We start from the raw sequence: 25,316 nt of genomic DNA, 5'->3' as shown, positions 1-25,316 counted from the left end.
CCCCTCTTGCAGGATGTGCAACCATCCTTATAAGTTCAGTGACCCTGCATTCCATTCCTATGTCTACCAAAACATGTATCTAGCATTCAGAAAAGTGCAGTTAGTAAGAAGACTTTAGCTGACAGGAAAATTCACTAAAAGAGAAACTTGTTTTTAACAAAACTAGGACATTTATTTGGTGCACTTGGCTCCACTTCTTACTATTATTTCTGTGTTTGTTAATGGAAGTCTGTTGATGCCATACAAGATGCAGAAGAGAAGCAAAAAGAACTGTTGTTACTTGAGCTGAGAACTCCCAAAGATGCAGGTAGACGTAAATTCAAGTTGTTTCACTTTTTTTTTGGGGGGGGGAGGGGAATATCCATGGTAGTATAATTGTTTTTAAAATAGTGTTGCACGTAATATATTTTAATATTGCCTCTGTAAAATACAGCTTCAGAGAGTAAGATTTGGAAAACAGCTCCCAGGTAAGTGCACTTCCTGTGCTATTTCTTGTTTACAGAGAAATGAATATGATGACAAAAAAGGGAAGCATGCTGCTTGGAGGCATGTGTTTCAAGTCAACATAATCATATAAAGAGGGATCATTAGATAAGAATGCACACTGCTGGCAACATTTTTTAGTTACAAGTACGTGAGCCCCTCCATGATCAAGAGCAGCTCTGGCTGTATGTAAAGTAACAGAGGCAACATTTTCATTCTAGTGTGGCTGGACCTTCAGGAGCTTAAAATAATTTATGAGTGAAAAAAGAGAGATCTTTAAGGCAGGCTGTGGATGATGGGCAGTTTCAGAAATGCTGGTGCCCAGAGGTGTAATTTGTCTTAGGCTATCAAATCTCAGTTCAGATTAATCTCAAGAGCCTACTAAGTGACATTGACTTCCTAGGAGAATACAATGCTGGTGCTGTGTAGCAGTTTAATTGTATTGTGTCTGTGCCATGACTGTACAAGTGGCAAAGCTTTCTGCAGGAACACCGTTGACCAAAGTCTCTCTCCCCAGCTGCGCATGCTATCTAGGCAATACTGTTTACTTTGGAGCAGTTCATGCCCGTGAAACAGTTTTGCTTCCTGACAGAAAAGAGGGGGTTTTTTAAATTTATTTTCCTGAATATAGAGTGAACTTTCAAATTATATTTAAAACAGTCAATTTATCCCTTTAAAAATAAATGCGAAATATGGAATTACACAGATTTATAGTTTCCAGCTCAAATTTATGGTGAATGAACTGTTCGTTAAAATCAACATGTCTTCTTGAAAAATGTTTGACAGACAGGTAGATGATACAGTAGGCAGAGCCTATAGACAGAGATTGGTGTGATTTAATAAATGAGAAAAAATAAAACTATCACACTTTTCCTGTTTAGAGGTATGAGAGGAATGAACATGGTGATCTGTTACCAGTACTGACAACAGCATTAATAATCTAGCACCTCTTAAACTAAATCAGTCATTACTTGTGAAAAGGCCTGAGACTTAACAAGAACGTAGAAGTACATTGGCAAACTTATAATGTAGATCAAGATATTTGCATGCAGTACAACCTACTGCAAATATTAGATTCAAATTCCCTATTAAGTTGCTTTAATAAGAGCAACATTTTAATATTTTTCTATTTTAATAAGTAAGTAAATATTGGTAGACACTATGAAACAGGTTTGGGGAAACATTTCATAAATGCCATCCTGTAGTTTCCTATTTGTCATTATTATAAAAAGCTCTTATTTCCTGTTTTACAATTTCAGGAGTTAGCTTTTGTGTTTAGCATATTATCCCAGTGGAGTCTGCTGGTCATGACTTATGAGCTCTTCCATATGTTTTATGGCTAAGAGACAGGGCATATAAAGAACAATTGATAGTTGTTCTTCTTACTTTAGAAAAATATAGTTAACAAAAAGGGACAACTTATAATTTTTAGAATTTTATAATATGGATTTGAAACCATGTAGAACTATGATACATATGCTTCTACCATTATACGCAACTTGGAACAGTCTAAGCTCATCAAACTATTTTATAGTACTTCAAACATAAAGATTTTAGCCATCTTCTTAAGATTGTGTAACTTCTGCAGGTAGCCTCACATATAGTTGTCATGTTATGTAGCTCCTAGCAACACAAAGAAGTTCAAAAGTTTCAGTGCTTATCATCCAGTTCTTTAATCTATCCTGTTCTCTTAGTAATTTCCTAGACAAGGCACTTACACTTCAAAAATTGGGCTATCTCCTTTTAAGTGTAGCTTGTATTTCATTCTTTCTATGAAGAATTTCATTAAAAGTACTGTACTTGTAAAGAGCTATCAGTATGTATGGCAGTGAAAGGTATTGCAGTAACAAAATTTTCTTATTTTGGCTGTATTTGCTACATTAAAAACGTATTACTAGAATTTTTTTCTACTGCTCATTGCCATCATAATTTTGATTATATCAAAATATTGGACAGATGTGTATATCCAGAGGCTGTCTCAGGTGCAAGATACTTTGAATGAAATGCTTACAAAACAGAAAAGAGAAAGGGATACCCTTGCTAAAAAATACAGGTAAGTAGGACTGTATTTATGGGAAGCTATTCCTTATAGCAATAGTGATGGAGGTTGATAGAAAGTTAACATACAGTAGCGTAAAACTATGTGGTTTTCATTCAGATGTTGCAAAAGCATGATCCATATTGGCTTCGGTTACTCAAGTAAGACTTTACATCAAGGAAGAACTTCAGAGTTTCGCTAATGCATACTAATCAGTTACTGTTCCCACAGTGAGCATTGAAATTAGGTAATGAACATACAGAAGGTGTGGGAAAATACCCAAGTAGAAATTAGGAAATGGAGGTTCTGAGCAATTAGATTACTTTTGCAGCATTGTGTAGGAAAGCAGTGGCAACTTTTAGTGTCTCTGCCTCTGGTTTTGTTTCTTTAGCACGCTTGGACTGGGAGTAGTTCAACCAACAGCCCACAAGAGCCATATGGAGCAGTGGCTTGAAGCATGCTTGCAGACATTCCTTTTTTATGAGCTGGGAGTGCTCACTTCAGTGCATGCATGGACTGTGTGAATTCTCAAAGCTCTTACAAAGCCTCTTTGCATCCTTCTAAGAGGGACTGCCTGAATGCTGGGACTATGGACTATGATTCTAAACCATGCTGCTATTCCTTTTCCCACACCTTGTGGTTCCCCCCGTCTTCCCAGCATGGTACCAGAGTAGTAGTGCGATCACCTGTCTTATGAGGGGGAATTAGGCAAAAAGAGTAGTATGCTATGCTGGTGGCTTTTGTGCCAGAGGAAGTGAGGAAAATAAGGAAAAGTCTCCCAGGGAAGGAGTCGCACAGGGAGACCAGCGCAGCTGGGGAGCAGGGTCTGATGAAGGGACAGACATTCCCAGACTAATACACATTATCATCAACTGCTCTGTCCTCTTTTCTTAATAGTCATGTGGTATTATTACAGTTGTGGTTTCACAAAACATTGTGTTGTGTACACCATAAAAAATTTCTGATACTATCATCTTTCAGTAGCTCATCCTGAGCTTACTTTAAAAGGCTCCAAATTAGAGCCACAAAGACAGATAATACAGACCCAGTTTTGATTCCATGAATTAAGGGTCGTATAGGAGGACAAGGCTATTACTGAAGTTTTGATGTTTTTGCATCCTACTTCTAGACATGATTCTGCTGTTTATTGTCCATAAGCCTGGGATTTGAACTATAACCTTCATACATGATGAAAAGATTGTTCAAATTTTAGGTATTGGCAGAGTCCTTTGAAACATTTTCCTGTTCTTAGTGAGTTATATCTACTGTGTTTATTTTGTGTTTACAGTAACTCTGGTGTCCTTATTATTACTTTTTTTTTCTCTATAGGGCTTCGGTGGATTCTTTTAAAAAAGGAGCTCTGAGGAAACAATTAGTTAATCTTGCTTCTAGGCAAAAGAGTCTGTTGACTGTTGCCCAAAACCAGGATCAATTAGTCCAGAAAATACAAAATTACAAAAAAGCAAAGCAAGTGTTCAGTGCATTGTGTTTGGATAAGCAAATCTCAAACGTAGTTATTTCCCATGGAAATGATAAAAGTCAAAGTGTAACTGCTGATGAAGTCATGTGTCCTGATGTAGTTACATTTAGTATGGGGCTTGCTGCCAGCACGGCTAATGGGAACAAAGCAGAAGCACAGCTCTCTTTAGAAAACAGATTTTCAGCTCAGGAATGCAGCCAACATCCACACATCTGCTTGGATGAGACGGGAGCAAATAAAGAAGCAATTAGAAGCAAAGAGGCTTCCGATCGTGCTTTGACATCTGAAAACAGGGGAAGAGAATATCCCTTCGACAACATGTCAAAGCCGACAAATGCAGTAGAAGTGGTGACATTGCCTTCAGAACCTACTGTTTCCACTGCTAAAACAAAGTGCTCACAGCAAAAAGGCATTGATTGTGTAGCAATTGCAGAACAAGGAAACAAGTCTTTAAATCCCACTTCAGTGACCAACACATTAAATATTGTAGAAGCCCAAAGCACTGTTGTCAATAGCAATGTCTGTCAGCGAGGCAGCGACTGCCAGCAGATTCTTACAGATGAGGATTTACACAGATATGTAAACAGGAAAGAAGCTTTCCAGCAGCAGCAACAAATAATTCCGTTAACACCAACAAAGAACTGCCCTAATTATCTGCAGCAAATGATCTTTCAGAGTAGTGAGAACTCATTTAATGCCAACTCAGTGCTTACAAATCTTACCTCAAATACAGATTATACAGTAAACCTCAGTGAGAAATCTTCCCAGACCTATAGTAATCAGAAATGTGAACAAAAACAAGTGAGATATGGAAATAAAAATAAGAAAAAGCTCCAATTGATAGATCTGCTTGAATTGGGAAGGATTAAGCCAGGAGAAAATGTTTTAGAATTCAAACTGCAGGTAATTGTTGAGATATAATAATGTTAATGTTAGTATATAATGAAAAAAACAAAACCAAACCCAAACAAACACTAAAATGGGGAAACAGCAGTTCTCATTATTAAGTCTGCAACTTCAGCACTTGGTGTTGAAAATTTTTATTTGTTGGTTACAGATAATCTTTTATGAGTTTTAAAGGAAAATGCTATGGATGTTGTCTTTCTCAGCCCACAATTTTAATACTCAGAATATTGCATGTGTAGGATTTGTGTCTAACTTTGCATTATCAGTTTGTTAACATTTGCTGTTGCTAGAACCAGAGTGGAATTGTTGGTTGTTTTGCATTGTGTGATACTTGATTTTCATATTGGAAGGAGCAGGAATGTTAAGGTTTTTCTGACTTAGTGTCATTCTTGGAAGCAACTGTCAAATCCGTCAAATAAAGGGATGTGACATCAAGAATTTCATAGTGCTGTGATAGACGTGAATATATGCAAAATTGCTTGCTGACATGCCAGCTGGTTCTGTAGTTTACGGTCTGGTGTGAAACGTATTTGCAAAAGAAAAAAAAAATAAACCTCTTTTTTTTAATACAAAAACATGCCCCTCTGCCTCTAAATACAGAGCAGATTTGCAAGGCAGCTGACAGTGGACTGGCTTGGTATTGAGCAAATGATGGAATTATTGACTGAGTTCCCAGCTGCGAGTTAGTTAATTTCCAGGGCAACATTTTGATTAAAACGTGAAAGGTTCTTTTCAGCCAACTCACCAGGTGTAGCTAATGTAGAAAAGGCTCCTTTTTCTGCACCTATAATCTGCTCAGGAATGCTTTTCTGCTGAGAGTGGCCGTTTCATGGAGTCTTGTGTTTTGTAACATAAGGCAGCATCAGTAAGTCACAAGCCTCTACATTGGGATGTGTCGTAGGTATATACACATGATTTTTTCTTTAAACAATGTGTAATATTCCTCTGAACCTCAGGATAACTAAATAGAAGGATGAAGAATTCAGCATGCTTAGTGTTATTTCTCAAGACTGTTATCTGTAATACTGGCTTGATGCAGATTGATCTTAAGGAATTATAACCCTGTATTGAAATGCTGATGTTCAGAGTGTAGAGAAGTCAGTGATTTTTACTAGAATAAAAGTGTCACTCGTTTGTGTCTTGAAGATAGCGCTGTGGAGACTGAAGTTTAGAAGACAGTGTCTTTATGTTGCAAATACGAGATAATGAGTAAAGTTTCCCTCTTTATCATTATAGAGATATACTTGGGAACAACGTACAGCTAGTACATAGTCCTTAATTAAGGTTAGCTTTGGGCAAGGAAAATGCAGGTTTTGAACACTGTAGATCTAAACTGTGGAACTGTGAGCTGGATTGAGTGTTCATCAAAATATTTGGGTTAAATATCTTAATTTAGATTCTTACAGACACCCCAAGTCAGTGGATACACTAGGAGGCAGTTCAGTATTTGCTGGTGGATCATTGTCTTATTCTGATTGTTTAACCTCACACATGCTGAGCACCCTTGCTAAGTTCTAATCAGCAGCTAGTTTTCTCATTATTTTGTTGTGTTAGCTTAACTGAGACCAGTATAACAAAAACATTATTTACTGAACAACTATAAACTGTGCTTCTGGAGGTGCATGTATGTTTGCAGAACTAGGCTCTATTAGCATTATCAGAGACAGTGAAAATAAATATTTTATACTTCATTTTGCACAAGATAAGGTTGTCAGGTTCCTTCTAAAATGTGTAAGTGATGTCCCTTGACACAAGTGAAGTTTTTATGCGAATACGTTTCATCTTTGAATCACTGCTGGAATTTCACTGTGACATCCATTTGTTTCACAAGTGTAAGGTGGATTGCATTTCAGCACAGTTTCATGTTGCACAGATTTGCCTCCTATGAGTTCCTGAGTTCACTGTTGGAAAATTAATTTATTCACACCCTTGTTATGTCTAAGAAGTTCTGAACTGCAACACACATAGGGAGATTTGTCCTCTGACAGTGGTGTCTGTGTGGCCAAAACATGTCATTGTGGTGGAATAAATCCTCTTACTTTACATACCACAGTTTATGATACTGGCATTAAATTATTTTTATTTTTTTAATTCAGATTTGTTACTATATGAGTTGAAAATTATTTCTTTATTTTTCTTTTTCAGGAATTTAGTCATAAAGCCACACTCTTAAACAATGGCAAAATCAGAACCAGTAAGAGACAAACACTGCAGAATCCAGTTCAGTGGGTTAGAGACCTACTAGGAAGTGATATTTCTGTGACATGGAAGTATGCGTGGAATAAGGTAGGCCTGATTTTACTCTGCAAATTAGCAATAATAAATGGCAATAACAAATTTCACCTTACTGTTCATAAAGCAAAAGGGGGTACAAGCATAAATGTCACAAAGTCTTGTTACTCTTAATGAATAAGCAACAAAGAGCTACATAGCTGTACCCGTACAGTGATGAACTAATCATGAGTGCTGAGAGAATGTGGAATGTCCACTTTGTAAGCTGTCAGTGCTTCGAAAGGGAAGTTTTAAAGATGATTAAGAGACTGTCAGGAAAAGCTAAAAGGTTGTTAGAATAAAAAGGAGCAAGACTGTTGAAATGTCAGCGTGTTAGGGACAAATGTTGCAAAAACACTGGCAGATTTTAGAGGGCTTTGCAGGTAGATTGTATTATCCTTTTTTTCATTTAGAATTCAAATTAGAAAATTCAATTTTCTGCTTGATCTTGACAGACACAGATTAGACTGTTAAGTGCATAAACTGAGCTTTATAAGAAAAGTGAAATCTTTACACCTATCAGAATAAACACTAATTAAAATGGTCAGATATCCATTTAGATTTGTTTGTACAGGTTACATATCTTGGGACACAGTTGTCAAAATTTCTTGATGAAGAAGTGTCAGTTTCTAGTGACCTGGAATTACCATCACAAGAAAGAGAGCCTTTGGGTATGTACCACTTAAAATCTAATATTCACCATGACTGAAAGCAGCAGAAAGTGATTTGTAAAGAGCTTAAATTCCAAAATTCCTCTATTGCTTTCTGATAGTTTTCCAGGCTACACGCTTTTTGCTGATCTTGGGCTTGAAAATAAATAGTGCCAGAACTTACACGTGATCTCTAAAGAAGTACATTTCTTCCATAAATTGGTTGTGTGAAGAGAATAATTACTAAGGACTTGGTTGCTATGTAAAGAGTGTTTATGTAGCATTTTATTTTAAAAATATTTAATATATAGTGAAGTTTTTAGTGAGCTGGTTTAATATTTTTTATTCTGTTGGAAACTCAAATACACTAGCATAAGTTCTAATCTCATGTACATCTTAAAATCACATTAAAAAATCCGTGTTGATGGAAATCCCAGTATGCCCAAGCAACAGTAATAAGTAGGGGGATACTTTATTCTCTGAAAATAAACAGTCATAAGAAACAGAGAGCATTAATCTGACAAAATGACATTGAGCAATTTTTTCAGAACTGTCCAACAGAGTTAAAAACTTCAGCTTAATTTTGACAGTCTGTTCCCAGGGAAACCCTATTCCTTTGACAGCCAGTTGCACTTGAAGTCTTAAAAGCTTTGAGGTTTTGTGATTGATTCTGTTAATTTAATGAGACACTGCACCTCACGTGAACGGGGATACCAAGCTTGTTCTGTTCTTAACATACTAAAAGTAAATTGAGAAATAGTAGGTTAGAATAACTAATTTGATATTCAGACTGATGTGTTCTACTGGTATTTTCTTCAGGCTAAGGGCATCCTCATGATGAGTTTACATTGCCTTGCTTTGATAACTTAGGTTTATACCACGTGTAAGTGACTTAAAATGGATTTAGTCTCCTAACTTTTTAAGTGGCTTTTGAATATTTCACTAATTCTTGTAATTATTCCTCTCGTAGAAAATTTATTATAAACATTGTAACTTCTACATCAGAAATCCATTTATTAAAAAAATACTCCTGACAAACAGAAACCAGCCTGAAGATCAATAAATGTTTTCTGGTTGGTTTTCCCCTCTCCCCTGTTTTTCACTAATAACCCAGCGTCACATGTAATTTAAGCTCACGGTAATGCCTACCCGTTAGCCCTAGGTGAGAAATTGAGGGAGGAGAAGCCAAAGTGTTCTCAGTTTCAGACACTACATAGGCAGATATATAATAGGAAATTAAGCCATGTCTTAAATCATTCCAGAAGAGGGATTAACCTGCACTGTTTTATTGTAAGAACAGCTGCGGGTACAGTGCAGCTCCTGAATAGTTTCCAGGCCCAGTTCGGGATTCAGCTTGTTCCAGGTGCCGTTCCCAAAGGGCACGTTGCCTTCAGCCAACCTGCCCGACAGCACGGGAAGGTTTGCTGTTGTGGATGTGAGAAATTCTGTGCCGCTTGCCTGAGGACATTCCCAGGCGCTCTTTTATCTTTCTAATATACTTACAACCTCTCTATTTTATAGTAGAAGTTTTATCCTGCTTTTATAAAGAATCAATCTTCTTTTTTTCTTTCATTACTAATGAACTGAATTTCTTTTCTATGCGTCCCAGAGCGTCATTAAAAAAGAAGACTGGGGCCTGACAATTTGAATGTTTTTGGAGGAGAATGCTATTAAGTACCCCTCTCCCAAACTCCTTCCAGTTTCCCAAATCTTATCTCAGTGTTCATTGAGTTACTGTATGAAGAGAATGGGGAAGTGGGAGGAAAGTTGTATAAGGCAGTGGCTGTATCTAGCCATCTTTTAACGGAAAAAAGTAGCTACCACTGAACTTTGTATAGATCCCAATTCGAGAAGCATGTCGTAAGAACCTCTGCTAAATCAAGGTCCCTAGGCAAGACAGGTGGAGTTGCTGTTCTGTGGCTGCCAGCATAAGAAATGTCCCACCTTTTCAGCTTGGTTGAGATTAAGGTGCTTCAAGGTTTGTATAGCAGCAGATTTTGAGGTACCTGAAGAACGTTAATGCAAAACACTTGAAGAGCCCATGTAGTGAAGCAGTCCCAGATCAATGTAGGTATTTAAGAGAAACTCTAAAGATTGCAATTTTGGAATTAGTCATCTAAGTCCTAACTAAATATAACTTTATGCCCCTTCTTTGAGTCTGAGCCTTTCATCTCTTCTAGGATCATGTGAGCAGAAAGCAGGAATTTCTGTATTCAAGTCTGAGTGAGAACAAAACGTTAAGAAAATAAACAATACTTTTAGACTGTCTGTACATAGGAAGACAGAAGAAACAGTGATTATATGGCTTGGAATATATTCCTTTGTGCTTTCTGATACATGTAATGATGACATAATATTTGCTAAAAATGGCCAAGAATAACAAGGATTCTGAAGCAGATATCAGCTGAAGAGCAGATGTCAGTTGCAGAGCAGATGTTGGTGTTAGATGTTTCACATTGAAATTCCAGCAAAGTGGCTTAAAATAAAAGCATATCCAGTTGTCACAGTAAGCATGATATGGACATTCATTTTGCAGATTGCTGTTTCAGGAAGATGGTCTTTGGAAAACTGCATGAGCAGTACAATTCCTATGCTCTGGCAATCCCTTACAGCCTTTGATAACCATTAGCCATCTGTAAAGATTAGAACAACTCTTGCTCACCTTTAGGTCATGAAAGACCCCAAAGTTGTGTGGAATAAAGGGTGTTTTCAAGGCAATCCAGATGATTCCTTGATAGCTGAAACATGTGAGCTGTTTCAGAAGGTCTATGTTAGTGTTACTTCAGGTATCTAGCATAAAATGAGCCGCTGAGCTCAATGAGGTTGCATGAAAGCAAATTAGAATAGTTTTGCTGAGATCATATGTGATATCTTTTGTTTCTGTTTTCCTTGAGACTAGCAGTGAAATTCACATCTATTTAGTAGGCTACTTTTCAAGTTAAGTCTACATTGCATCTAATGTAATTTTGCCAAGGAAGACATACTTTAAAATACGAGAACACCTCAGTCATCTTACAGCAGCTACGGCTGTGCTGGTAAAGGAGCAGAGGAAAGTATGCCCTTACACGTGTTACGTAGTGTAAAAGGCTAAGTGAAAATCTCAGCATTTACCTTTAAGAAAAATAAAAAGCTTGACTGCTCTGTGCATTAAACCATTAAACCACCAGTGTTAAACGATACTGTTTGTTCTTAGAACAAAGTTGTCTTGATCTTTTTATGCTCTCAGGAAAGAATTTTATCATGAGTGACACCAGCAACCACAACCAGCACCATCAGAGTCCTGGTGCTGTCTCCATTGCTCAGCCTCTTGGGAGCTTTGACTTGAGCAATATTCAGCCAAAAACCCCATCCTTGCCACAAACAGCAGCTGTGAAAATGTTGCTGTGCACTGAAAGAGAAGCAGCTGCTACCAGGGAATTTAAGAGTAAGATTTTTTTTAACTGCCTAAAAAACCTAATGGTGGGTGCAAGGGCTATACAAGATATACAAAAGCAGAAAGAAAGTAGGTGGCATGGAATTTATTTGTGTTGGAGAAGGAAGGAGTACTGGGGAAAAATGATGACTCTTCTGATGGGTTGCACTGATCTGAATGACTCAATAATGAAGTTTTTCAGAGCTCAGTATGTTGGACTTTCGTGTGCCCAAATTAGAAACATTTTGTTATTTTGATGTATTTAACAAAATAGCTGCATATCATTTTAAGTAGTAGGTTAAGTATCTCCAAAAAATAATAGATTAGACAAATGTCTTCTGGACTTAGGTGGAGAAATATGATACAAAAGTGTTGCTGAAGAGTCTGATGTAATATAATTTAAAGGGAAAAGTGGAAGTGTTTCTGAAGGGGCTCTGATCTTCATGGAGCTGACTGAGCTTGTAACTCTGTGTTTTCAGTGTTACATTTGTATGTTGATTACACATTAAACCCTATCTGTAATATTCATATAGTTTAAACAGTGCTTACTGCACTTTGACCTAGTATTTTTGCCTCTGCCAATTTTGATTACACTGCAGAGGGCTGACCCTGATTGACCGCAAACAGCGCGAACTCAGACTGGTGACACTTGGCACTGAAGTGGGTAACAGGGCTGAGTCAGGTCTGCTGTGGGATACAGAGGGAAATCAGAGGTGAAGAGCCTAATTGGTGTCAGCCATTGTAAACTGAAAGTATATCCCCACTATAAAGCAATGCTTTATGCTTCTGCTAGTCTGTACAGAGACCTTGCAGCTACAGTGCAAAGCATTAAGTAAACTCAAGAGCTGAGAGTCCTCTGCAGAAAATGCTATGTTATCTCACCTTTTTAAATTTTTTTTAAAAGGAGCAAGTAGGCTTGGTATCTTAAATGCCAGGGCAGAATATTTGGAGGGGGATGCTCTTTAAAGCTATAAAAAATACATTGTGTAGTAGATTGTATTCACATCTATGCATCAAAAACCCAGGTTGAACTGCCCTTTTATATGAATTGAAAAGTTGCACAAATTGTGGCTCATAGGAGTCATGTTTCTCTGCTAAACAGATGAACAGCCGCATTCATGTTTTCTCAAATATAGTTACTAGTTATAGTTCTGTTTACCAAGATAATGGTCCTGTAGCATGTATGGTCCTTGCCACCCTATTATCTGAGTGGTTAATCCTGTGTGGAAAGTTTTAGAGCAAGAGTATAGAGTCATTTTGTAGCAAAGGTAACTGCTAAAAGACAGTGGGGCTTATGTCAAATTAAAGATTCATTATACAATAAAAATTAATAGATTGGAAATTTACAGAAATGTTCCATATATACATTTTTGTTTACGCCTTCTACAATTACCCTGTTAAATGAAAGAAGAAACTGCTTAGCATGCACTATAACCTTTAAAATTTTTAACCACCAGCACATACCTGTCTTATAGAACACAAACCTTTTGGATCCAGTTCTGAGAAGCTTTTCAGGCATCATAGTCTGACCAAAATATTTTTTTTAACTGTGAAAAGCAAACTCCTACTTAAGGAGATTCCTTTAAAAACAAGTGTATCTGTGAGTATTATATTGAGTCTCTTAAATGAAGCTTTGGAAGTGCCATGGGAAGCCTCATAGCCCAGAGATGGATTTGCTGTATTTGTTTGCCCTCTGCATTTGTTTACAAAGAACCAGTCAGATACGCAATGCCATTGCTGCTTTACTTCATGCTAAATAAATTCTGACTGTAAAACTCAGGTGTATAAATTGGCTTTTAACTAGTTTACTTTCTGGGCTTCGTTAGTCCTGAAAAATGATAGAGGAGTAATTAATTTCAGATTCTTGCTAGTCAATCTTATGTTCTTGTCTTGTGCACTAGTACAGAGTTGTGATGCTGAAACTGCTGACTTGGCCAGAGAATATTTAAATCCAATGAATTGCTCCAGTAGAATGGAAATAAGCTATTAAGCATTACAGTACCTCCTAGGTAGCTGTAAAATTTGCCTACTAGTAAGCATCATATGTGTGTATTTGCAAGAATCTTCCATTAGACTTTAAATTGTAAACTCCTCAGTAGAGGGATGTCATGTGCCTCTTTGAACTGATTGAAGATATTATTTTGGTATTAGTCCAAACAACAAATCTAGTCTGTATATTTTTTCTGCAATGTGTTTAAAGCTCCATGTAATTATAATGCAAAGAAATGTTACCCGTTCTTGAAAGCTTGCAATATATTTTGTGCTGCATAGTGCTCCAGTTCAGAGCCCCAAATTCTGCTTAGGCTCAGAAAACTATGTCAGAAACTACTGGAAAACTCTACTATTCTTCATCGTTTTAGGTGAAACCTGGAAAAGATGATGAATGTCATGTAGTGATTGAAAAGTCAAGATGTAAACTGAGAGCCCCAAGTTTAATTTTATTTTATTTTATTTGTTTTTTACAAAACGGCATGACTTAAAGGAACTTGATTCTGTATATCTGAATTTTTTTTTATTTGGTACTGTTGAAGTAGTGGCTCGTCATCACCATCGGTAATGGCAATAGTAATATGGAAGAGAAGTACTTGGACATGTTTAAAAAGAACTCCAACAAACAAACCACAAAAGAAACCCCCCCAAAACCACAAAAAACCCCACAAAAATAAAACCCTGGCATCTAATAGTTGTGTTTTCTGTGTTACCTATAGCAGAATATTCATCAACTACACAATGTCCCCATTTATGTGACTGTAAAAGACAGGGAGATGAACTATACATTCTTTGTATTCTGTACTTTGGAAGCAAAGTGAGATTGTAGACAAATACTTCTATCCATAATCTTTTTCCATCTCAGAGCTATCTCAAGGTGCAGCTATTACGCTGTTTTCTTTATGGCTTGCAGACAAAATATTTAAAAGTATTTTCCATCAATTTAAAGTTCCAGGCATTTGCTTTAGGTACTTACAGACTTTAGAAAGAAGCACATAGTTCTGTCAGAAGAATTTACAAAGCTATATTTTCCAGTAACTTTGCATACCATGTCTGAAGTATAGGCTTCCTCCATCTGCACACTATTCCTTTCCAAAATCCTCTATCTGCTCTTATTTGACTATCAGCAAGAAGATAGAAGGTAGAATGTTGCATGACTGACTCAGTGGTGAGCTATGTGACCAGCAAGAGCCAAACAAAATTCACTTTTTAGGAGGCCAAAAAAAAAAAAACCACAAAAAAACCAAGCAGCTTTCAAGGACTACATGCAATGGAAGCCAATTCTAAGAATTTTATGCCTGTATTTCTTAATCTGTCAGTCAGGTTTTTCTGCAACTGGGAAATCACTCAGAAGTAACTAGGTGACAGTGTGACTGCACAGAACTATAGACTAATGTGTGTAAGCTGGGGTCTGTGGAGTTCAAAGTAGGACTAAATTCAAGTCAGATAAGGTTGCTTGGTGCCTTGTCCAGTCAAATTATGAATATCTTCAAGGATCGACATTCCAGAACAGTGCTGTACAACATATTCACATGCTTAACCATGCTCCTAGTGATTTTTTTTTTCCCCATATATCTTGTTGTAATCTTGCTTATTAAAACTTGCAACCATTGCCTCTCTTTGCTGTGTATAGAAACCATCTGTCTTTAAGAAGCCTGGCTAAAAATAAGTAAACTGACTCCTAGTCAAGAGTTTTAAACACTGGCTTTCTGGCCTTTTTACTTTGTGAAGCGAGTTGTAAAAGAAATTGTTTGAAAACTGACACATCTTAATTCATCAGCTGCACTGTGACATTTTCATCTGCTTTGGTAGTCCCATGGAGACTGAGAGACAACTAAACCAAAGAGAACTGCTGTAGATAATCTTCCTACAACACATCTATCTTTTCATCTTACTTAAGAAAGCCATAAATGAAAGGCAACGTGATAAACAGCAAGCTTCAAGAGGCAGTGGCTTCAGCGGCTGCTTTGCTTGAAACAGAAGACAGACTTTTTTGACACCACACTCTGGCGATGTCAAATGAAAACATTTAGGAGACAGCCTGAAGATCTTACCTTCACGACTGTTCAGCTTGTATCACACTTCTATATTTTTTCTTTTTCAGGAGATAATTTCAACAAAGTTGGGACGAAGCTTCAAAACAAAACAGTTCAGTCTTTAAATCGTGACATGATAATAGCCTAGCAGAAGGCTCTAGAAGTTTTTCTGAGCCTGTAGATTTTGCCAGTGCACAAAAAACATGAGCTGTTGTTTATCAAATAGCTGTTCTGACCTGAGCTGAAACCTGATTTATTCTTTGTCCCTTTTTTCTTCCAGTGGTCACCTCAGCGTGCTATAAACTGCAAGAGTTTTAAAATGTTCTGGTTTTATTTACTGAAGGTGGGCCCTGGAACTGTTCTTATCCACCATCTTGGCACATTAAATTCTAAAATGGTTAGAAATAATTTTAGAGAACCTTGTATTTTCCTTCCAAATTAATATACAAGTGAATTATTGTATAATCAAGTATACAATAATAATAATAAGTTTAAAAAGAAAGAAACGTACTGTGGCAACCGGCACCCCACTAGTTATAACAAGAAATAGTCTCCTGTGAATCATTTTAAAGCAATATTGGGGCCTTTTAATAAAGGATACTAGTGTATGCATTTGTTGTTGTCAAACTCAAACTTAGTATTTTGATAACTAAATACAGCGATTGACTTAATCAAGAAACTGAAAGGCCATCTGGACTGCTGTATAAAAATATTTGTGTGAGAAAAACTGAATCAGCCATTACGTTTTATTTTACAAGTACTTATTTTAGTATATTTTATTTCTTTATTAGTTCAGTCTTGAATATACATTCTTTTATGGGAGGCTGTGTACATTTCCTGATTGGTATATGTCAATTGTACCTCTCTCACCTTTTGTGGAAAAATCATGTTACAACTATACTCAAGAAAGTAAGAGCCACTGAGATTTAAATTGTTCTCTCATTTCCCTGATAGGTTATTGTAACATTGAGGGTTTTCTGTAGTAGATTGGAGGTTTTGAGTTTCCCACATTGCTAAATAAAAAACTTAACAATATCTTAGTACGTTAATCCAAGGACTCTGAAGAATAATGATTCAGAATGTGTCATATCATATAAAGTATTGGTTATTGGCTAACAGGCATTTACCTAGGAAAAAGAAACAGATACTGTATAAAATGATGATGTAGGCAAAAGTTTAAATGGGGAATAATGTATTTATATCACTTATCTAGGCAATGCTTGCAAGAAAGCTATAAAGTATTACTAATATTGAACATCTTTCAGACATTTAGAAGAAGAAAGATTTACTATTAATTGTGTCTCTCGAAAAACTATGACATCTTCAGGTCCATGTTGTTGGAACAATACTTTCTGCCACATGAAACATAAAATAATTAAAGAGATTTCTGCATAAACCTTGAAACTGATGCTTTATAATAAAAGGCATGAATTCTTGGTCTTTAATCATACCCGCAAGTCTTTTTTTCCATGCAAATACAGAGTGTAACAAGAAAGGCACCTGTTGTGAAATACTTCCAAAGAAGCATGGTTCTAGACATGTAATTTTTTTTTCTGCTTTGTGACATTAGTTTTGCCAGTCTCACTGGAGGACAAAAAGAAAGAATGAACTTCTGAGGAATGCTATTCTTTACTGAGTGAAGGAAGAAATGTTACTTTCTCAAATCTAGCATTTTATCTGGAAGCAATAGAATAGAATAATGCATTGGGAAAGTATGAATTATGTTCCACATTGTTGTTATACCAATTCTAGTTACAGAAAAATGAGGAACTTAACCTGCAGATCTGCTACGTGAAGGAAAGAACTGCAGGCTGAGGGACTATCAGAAGGTGCTCTGGGTCCTTCTGTCACTGAGCTGTGTTCTGAAGTACCTGGTCATTATAGTCTATTAGGCATCTTCCAAACAGAAATGATGTATTTATTTCATAAGATGTGATAAATAACCTTCAATTTTTTTCAAAGGGTCATAATTACCAATGCAAAAAATGCGGCATGCATAATTTAGGATCACTTGATAAATTAATTCCTGGGGAAAAAGTACTTTCAAAATCCGGATGGGGGTGGGCACAGAGGATCAAAAAACAACAAGCCAAAATCCCTGCTGGCTTTTATCTTTTAGAGGACAGATACCTTAACTTCAGGTGTCTGACTGGCATCATATGTCTGATTGTTAGAGAAAGATCACTACTTACTGATGCGTTTGTAAAGGCAGAGACCTTGGACTCCAGCATTCACAGGAGGATCTGAATTAAGATCTATATCATGTGAAGTCAATCAAGAACTGTGGAGAGACCTCAAGACAAGTAAAGGCATTTGGAGGGGAAAAAAAAATACCAGGAAAGTATCCTATTTTGTCAGAGAAAGATCTGTTCTTACAATGACAATCTGTCCACAGAAATCTCTTTTTCCAAGATACCAGGTCTTCAGCTGAAAGAAAAGTTATTTTCAAAGTGACCACTAGTGTGGGTAGAATTCAGGTGCCTGAGTTCAGTAGCAGCCTTTAAGAGTCAGAGGATACAAAAATGTTGTGTATGTGAGGCACTTGCTGTCATTTCCAAGGCCTTACTTGGTCTGAATGGACAACTCCTGGCTTGTGACTGATCTTCTCGAAGTTCTTGAGAGGAGTGTGGCTAAGGCCCAAGAAACTTGAAAGCGCTTTAAGCAGGTTTTGGTTTTAAATGCTCCCTTGTGGCACTCCAGATCAAAGGCTGTCACCTTTAAGTGTGTTGTTCTTAGATTTTCTCTTTGCTTACACATCTGTAGCCCATGTTTAGACTAGCGGCACTGAACCAGATCCATTCGAGTCAGAAGAATAACATCTCCTGTGACTTCTCCGCTAATACTACAAATCAGTTTGTCTTTCCCTCAGGTGTGATAATAATCTTTACTTGTTTTACAGAAGTATTGAAACTGGATTTACAGATACCTATAAATTGCCTCAAATATGTTGCTTAAACTGCAAAAGCATTTAAAATCCTCTTACAAATAATTTACACAAGTAAAATAGTTATAAAATGCTTAACCATATCACTGGATAGTTCCAGCAGTTTCTTGCTTGAGAAAAATAAGGAGGATACTGGTGAGATAGCCATTTTTAAACACTGATCTTTCAGGGGTTATTTTAATGATCAGAGAATGGTGACTTTGCACAGAAGTGACAATCTTTGGTGACTAACCTTTATGCAACTGGAGATTCTGATCTGACATGCATATCATTGCATCACTAAGAGGAATTCTCCTTAAATACAATTTTCGGGTTCTTAGCAGCTAGAGACAAGACTTTGCAGAAGTTGTAACAAAATGGAAACACAAGTTGAAGCACATTTAGAATGGTTTCAAAAGTATAAGGCTAAAACAGATACCCACAGAGACAGAAAAGGTATTGGCAAGCAGACCAGAGACAGTACCAAGAGAAAATATGCATTTTACCCAGATTTATTGTAAAAAGGCTCATTCTGGTATTGATATTGGTTGATACTTTATCTTGTAGTTCATGAAGATGGCAAGAAGCTGAGAGCACCTAACAGGACAGCAAGGGCAGGAAGGCAGAGAGGACCTCCCTGTGTGCATCTTACTTTACTAAGCTTCCTTCTGTACCCACGGCACTAAAATGAGTTTTCAGTAGCGGTGTGGGAGCCTTTCTTCACTGCTTACACCTGTAAGCTGATGGTCTTTTATAAGGAGATGAGAGTTAACGGACAGCAAAAGGGAGAAAGGAAACATCAAAGTGGATATTAAAAGATTAAAAATAATAATAAGCAAAGGGAGAGAGAAAAGGGAAGAAGATTTGAGAAAGAAAAATGGAAATGGAAAGGACATTAGTCATCTGTGTCAGAACATGGAGGAAGAAACACAGGAACTAAATGTTCAATTACTGATCCATCTCTACTAGGGAAAAATTATTGTCTATGAAACTTTGATATCTCTGATGTCAGAACTGAGGAGAACAACTGTGCTTTTGCTAACTGTTGACTGTTACCTGAAGTTACTGAAAGGTAGCGATTAGATATTTTAATAATTCACTCAGGTAAAGTGTATTTATGATAGAATGCTGGCATTTAATCTACAAAATATTAATCCAACAGGTAAAACATTAATTTGACCCAAAGGAATCAAAGAAAAAAGCTGCCAGCTGCTGAAAAAGGTTATTTCAATAGATTTATTTGGTCATATCTTTATTACACTTTCAAGTTTGATTGAGAATTTTAGTAAATAAGTTAGAATATTGCAGTGAGAGTGCTGAGAGGAGCATTTCCAAACTAAGAAAGGAATGTCTTGTCTCCAATTATGATCTCTCAAAACAGGATGTTAAATGAACTTCAGGCTTTGCCAAGACGTTTTCCTGTGCTTACGTAAAAATGTGTACGTTTCAGAACGAAAAAGCTTTTTTCAGCTAATCAAAGCAGGCTGAAGCCATGGTTGTCATGTACCTGTAGTTGACATGACAATGTCAACATGACAATGTTTAGGCTCAGTTTCTGACAGTTTGTTTTACTTAAAAAATCACAGACTTACTTTTAAAATAGTTTTTACCTGAAGGTGTCCTTAAAACTGTTTTGTGACTTCCCACCCAAGCATTCCTGTTTATGCCCTTTGAAACACCACTTCTGGGTGAGTGTCTAAATTGACTTCTGCTGTGACTGGCCGCTGCTTCATGAGCGATAACAACTGTGTGAGGAGTGCTGTGATGTAACTTCTCAGGTTGGACTTGTGCTTGGCCTGTCTATCTTTATTGTAGTCAAAGATACTTAAATATACCCTGGACTGATAACAGGTCGTGTGCTTTGTTCCATTACGTACTCTGTTACAGCGTGAGTGTGCTGAAGATGCACAGGGGGCGTGAGGTACCACATGCAATCCTGTTCTCGCTGGAGTCACAAGTTTTTCTGTGGATGTCATGGGTGTGGAACTACACACATCCTCACACACAAGACTCTATATTTGCACTTCCGAACACAGACCTCTCGCTTCTGATTGCAGTTTGCCACTTCGGTGCTTTGGGTGGCGAGCTTCTGGAAGTCAGGAAACAGCAGGGAAATCTTTATTGAGACATGGAGATAAAAGGTCTAATACCTGCAAGATACTCTGATGGTTTTAGCATTGGGACCTGCCAATGTTGTCAGTTCAGTGAATATATTCTGCATTTTGGAATCAGTGTAGGTGACACAACTGGAAAACTGTGATAACTGAGACAGACAAGCTGTTGGGGTGGCATGTGGTAGCCGAGAAGTAAGTGCAAGCTGAATGACCAACTGGTGTAATTTCAAACATGTTTTCTCTGCATTTTGACAACAATTTACCTTGACTGATTTAGTAATCCTGAAATGCCTATCCTGTTTTTCTTCTCAAGACTCTTAAATGGTGTCTGAACACTTTTTGTCATTTGTTTTGGTTGGTTGGTTTGTTTGTTTGTTTTAAAACAGAGTCCATCCCAGCTTTCATGACAGCCCTCCCTCTCTTGATATTGTCTGCTACATGTGATGGTTCTGCTCTCACTGGCAATTTCTGCGTTTGGCTGTTTGTGACAGCTTAGCAGCTCTGATATTTTGTGCAAGTGTACTGAAGGGAGAAAGTGTGGACAAAAGATGAACAAAACCAAGTAACTCTGGAGCTCTGCGGTTCCCAATGACTTTTGGAGTCTGTGCTATTACGAAGTAAATGTCTTGTAACATTTCTTACTGCTGGATCTTTACAGTGTTACTGTGCTGCTGATTTTAACAGTGAAAATGAACAATTCAGCTTGTCCTGCACTGGCACAAGTGCCTTGAAGTTTATGCATTGCGATAGTTGCTTCAGTCCAGCAGATATTTAAATATTGCAAATACCCATTGTTCAGTCCTGCAGTTTCTTGTATACAGGTGTACACCTTCTTTTTCATATAGTTCATTCAGGACTGTAGGAAGGGCATTCCTTGTAAGAGGGATTCCTTAATTGTGGGGCAGTACACTAGACCTACCTATTTGTGGACATAACGTGTCAAAATGTAAGCAGTGCTGAAGAACAACTGCACTTTCCCTTTATATAATTGGCAAAGGCTGGGATGGCTGACCAGCCACCCTGAGCACCACGACATGTAGTATGGTCCGTGTCTCACTGAAGTCTGAGTGCAATGAGAGATACCGATGAGATGGCCGGGCTCTTACATGACAAGATTCCCAGGGTGCATTACAGATTCCTAGGGATCTCTAATAGTTATGTGCTTCTAACAAGCTGTTAACACCTCTCTGGATAACAGTGACAGTGATTGTTTTCTGTTACTCTGATATGCACTGTAATCATTTGCATTCATTTTCAACAGGCTCTTCTGTCCAGTTCAACTCAGAGGAAAGTCTGACACATTTTCTTCAATTCCGTGAGATAGTAGTGGTACGTAAAGAGGAGTTTCTACCATGTGCTGTAATGGAAAAGTACTGGAGTTTCTACAAAGGATGTGAAGATTTTGGATTCTAAAGACTTCTTGAGTGCTAACTTTTTTTTTTTTTTACTTGTTACTCAAAGGTAAACGTTTGAGATTTTAGAACTAAATGCTTTGTTACTGTCATTTTGGTAAATGATTTGCCCAGCACTTGAAATGGACTGAAAGATTGTTTGGGTAAACAAGGAACTGAGGAGTACTTTGTAGCAGGTGAGGGTAACTGTCAATATTGGATTTTGCACTGTAAGATTAAGATTAACGGGGAGTTAGACGAGGACTGTTACACACTGGTGCTCATTGTGAATTATATTCCAGGTTGATGACTTTATATGAAATTCCACTAATTTCAGTGGCTGCCCATGCTTGATGGGGCTGCACAGAAACAGACGGATATCAACACCGATAATCACTTCCTACCCCTAAATCTGGAACTGCGCTGCACAAGCACGTGCTATCAGGAATGGCTGCACATGTTTGTGTAATAACGTAAGCTGTTAAATTAGGTGAAAAATCAAGATGACCATCTTTGAAAATCACCAGCAGCTTTGCTTTATATGGTGTGGATATATTCAAACATTTGAGAAGGAGGTAGGTGCTGGGAGAGATTAAAAGATGAGTCTTGGCTATTGGAAGTGCTCAGGAAAATTCTGCTAATGTTCCAGCCAAGTCTTTCTGATAGGCAGAAATGTGCTGGCGTATGGCAGGAAATGCAGTTAGTGTGTTTGTGGAACACAAGTTTTTCAATCTAACAACATTTTAGATATTCACCCCGATCTCTGGAGGATTTCTGTTTGTTTTAATTTTACAGTGTGTGAATCTGCTTCAGTAGCATATTTATAACACGTTTGACTGTCCTGAGAGTTATCTGCATTCAAATGGCATTCTTGCTCTTTCATTCTCTGGATTATAAGAAGAGATGAAATAATAACACCTCCTACTCCTAACTCCAGTGAATGGGATGAGAAATACCTCCTGTCAATACAGAACAACCTCAGGTAGCTGTTTGGAGTGCGAAGAGCTGTTCTGCAGGGATTTGATTAGTGTCTTAAACAGAAGGTGGTTTAGGGAAGAGAGAGGGTTCTGGTGTGCAGAGAGCTAATACTGTACCCTAGCATGCATGAGCAATCATTGCCTGATGGGCTGTCAGGATAAAGAAATGCAAACTGCCTGGAAGTCAAAAAAGTTAAGGGCTACTGAGTGACAGGTATTTCGTAAAGGGCACTTAACACACACAAAGAAAATGGAGCAGTCTCTCAGCTGCTGCAGCCAAACAAACCTGAAGGCATACTGGTTTAAAGGAAATGTTCATTCAAATACTGCACTTTCACTGAAAAGTGAAAGGCTTTTGACTGTTACAGTGACTACTGAATTATGGGTTTGTTTGACGTTTTTTTCTTTGTTACAAGATGTCTAATAAAGTTAACGTACGAAAACTGGGAGGACTTGACAGTAATACTTTTAGTCCATTATATTCGTGTGATTACATGACCTAAGGCAATCCGAAAATACAGTGGCAAAAAAATCTGGTTGATTCAAGCTGGGCTAAGAGGTACAAATGCAAAGTGTTACATGAAAACTGCTGTCTCTTACTGATGCTATAGGTAGAAGTAAACTACCAGGGTTTTTTTCAATATTTCTATTGTATATAAGCATCTTGAAAAAGGTGTTTGCTTGCCAATATTTTTCAATATGACTAACAAATGTAAGATTCTGAATTTTCCCTGTTCTCCCTACTGGATTCTTTTTCTTACTGTAAAGATCCATTAAGAGATGGCAAGAAGTCATGCCATCAGTAATGCAGTGTTTTGTTTTCTCTGTTTAAATTTGTGCTTTCTAAGTGTATTTTTGGACGAAAATAAAAGATGTTATCACAAGTCAAAGATAGGCAGCTATTAGTGATCCTAATTACACCAGACTAATAAAGCTCCTGCTCACCAGTGGCAAACAGCAGTGGTTAGTCCTCCCAGCCCCTCCTGCTCCTTTCATTTTTCAGTTCTTTTATTCAGTAAACCCCTTCTCCATGCCTGGGCTGCGAATTAGCCCATATTTTGTGTGATACAGGCTAAAGTAAAAAGGACATAAAATGCAAAGAATACAAACCCCCTGGCATTCTGCCTGCTGTTCATCTTCAGATGGGGAATAAGAGGAGAAATAGATGATACAGTGAACAAATGCTGCAAATTCAGATTAATATTTCCACAGAATTATTTATTTATTTGTTGCCAAGATGGAGTTAAAAAATCAGTGGAAGATTAATACCAGTGAGGAAGAATGCAAGGCACAAAACCAAAGAATGAGAGTGAGAAGGAAGATAAGCAGCTGGGAGGCAGACAATAAAGACGAGATTCATAGATTCTTAAGGCCAGCAGGGACCAATGTGATAAACTGACCTCCTGAATAACACAGGCCAGAGGTTATGAAATTATATAAGCAAGGAAGACATGGGGAAAGGAGAAAAGAAAGACAAAGATGTGGATAAAACTAAATTCACTCTGGGCAGAGGATCAGCACAAAACTTTGTGCCTTCTTGCCAGGAAAAGCTGAACTATAACCAGCAAGAGCAAGAGAAACGTGGGAATGAAGGCCAGCTTTGGAAGCGTATTTAAAGTACTGTAAGGTCCAAATACACCTTGGATTTTTGGTGGTGGAAAAGCAACTAAGAAGGAGGAGAGGCAAAAGTGATACCAGAAAAATGTTGCCATAAATCCTTGGAGCAGTTGTGGTTGGTGAGTATTTTGACATTATGACACAGGGGCAAAGACTTTTTTTCTGTTTTCCAAATCTTATTGTTAACTGGAGAAAAACACCCTGTTTAAACAATTAAGAGATTTAACAACTACATAGGTGAGATTCAGGCCCTTTTTCTGGTCACCAGTAGTCAGATAATTAGTTGGATGGGAAATGATATAGATGATCTGGAATGATTAAGTTTCTGGCCATGTCAAGAAAAGAAACCTGAACATGACACAGGAAGGGAGTAAAACATTTCAGAGATGGAACAACCTTCAGAGGACTCTTGAGATTTTCATATATGTATATTTTGTTGGGTTGGTTGTGGTTTTGTTTGTGGTTTTTGTTTAGGGAGGTTGTTGCTAAGGCTTTGGATTGATCTCGGGGAAGAAAGTTTTACCCCTTACACCAATATTACTCTAGCAGAGTAACCTGCAGGCGAGTGGTCCAGCAGCTGTGTCCTGATTTCACGCAGGTTTCAGTGGAAGGAGCTCAGGCATACGGTTACATATAACTCAGTTACAGTGGCTTAAGCAATTACCAGCCTCCAGCCGAGCTGTCACAGCTGTGCCCAGCTGCAAGGTCTGCGCTGCAGGAGCGGGCAGATGCTCTCCATTCCGGCAACGTCTTCAAAATTTCCCACTGAACCTGTGCACCAGGCGTGCAGGCACTCGGAGGGCAGGGCCTCACAGGTCAGTTGGAGCTTGAAATACCGACCTTTGCCTGGAAGTCGTTGGGGAACCGCAGTATGCCAGTGCAAGGGCAAGTTACCACAGAATCACAGAACATCAGGGATTGGAAGGGACCTCAAAAGATCATCTAGTCCAATCCCCCTGCCAGAGCAGGAACACCCAGATGAGGTTATGCAAGAATGTGTCCAGGTGGGTTTTGAATGTCTCCAGAGAA

At 37.8% G+C, this 25,316-nt stretch overlaps 1 protein-coding gene across 1 annotated transcript in view; it reads left to right on the top strand.

Annotated features, from left to right (window-relative positions):
* Positions 1-21,746, top strand: part of ANKRD31 (ankyrin repeat domain 31) — a 63,455-nt gene extending 41,709 nt beyond the window's left edge. The window contains exons 20-25 of the mRNA XM_065656409.1: positions 229-307; positions 2,440-2,536; positions 3,851-4,904; positions 7,053-7,193; positions 7,753-7,849; positions 21,564-21,746. Of these exons, the coding sequence (XP_065512481.1) occupies positions 229-307; positions 2,440-2,536; positions 3,851-4,904; positions 7,053-7,193; positions 7,753-7,849; positions 21,564-21,715 (1,620 nt within the window). The 3' untranslated portion in view covers positions 21,716-21,746. The remainder of the gene's footprint in view (positions 1-228; positions 308-2,439; positions 2,537-3,850; positions 4,905-7,052; positions 7,194-7,752; positions 7,850-21,563) is intronic.
* Positions 21,747-25,316: the final 3,570 nt, after the last annotated feature.

The sequence above is a fragment of the Caloenas nicobarica genome, chromosome Z (genome assembly GCF_036013445.1).
Source record: "Caloenas nicobarica isolate bCalNic1 chromosome Z, bCalNic1.hap1, whole genome shotgun sequence".
In the NCBI taxonomy this organism is placed as follows: Eukaryota; Metazoa; Chordata; class Aves; order Columbiformes; family Columbidae; genus Caloenas; species Caloenas nicobarica.
The sequence above is the reverse complement of the archived record's forward strand: the minus strand, read 5'-3'. Positions and strand labels throughout refer to the sequence as shown.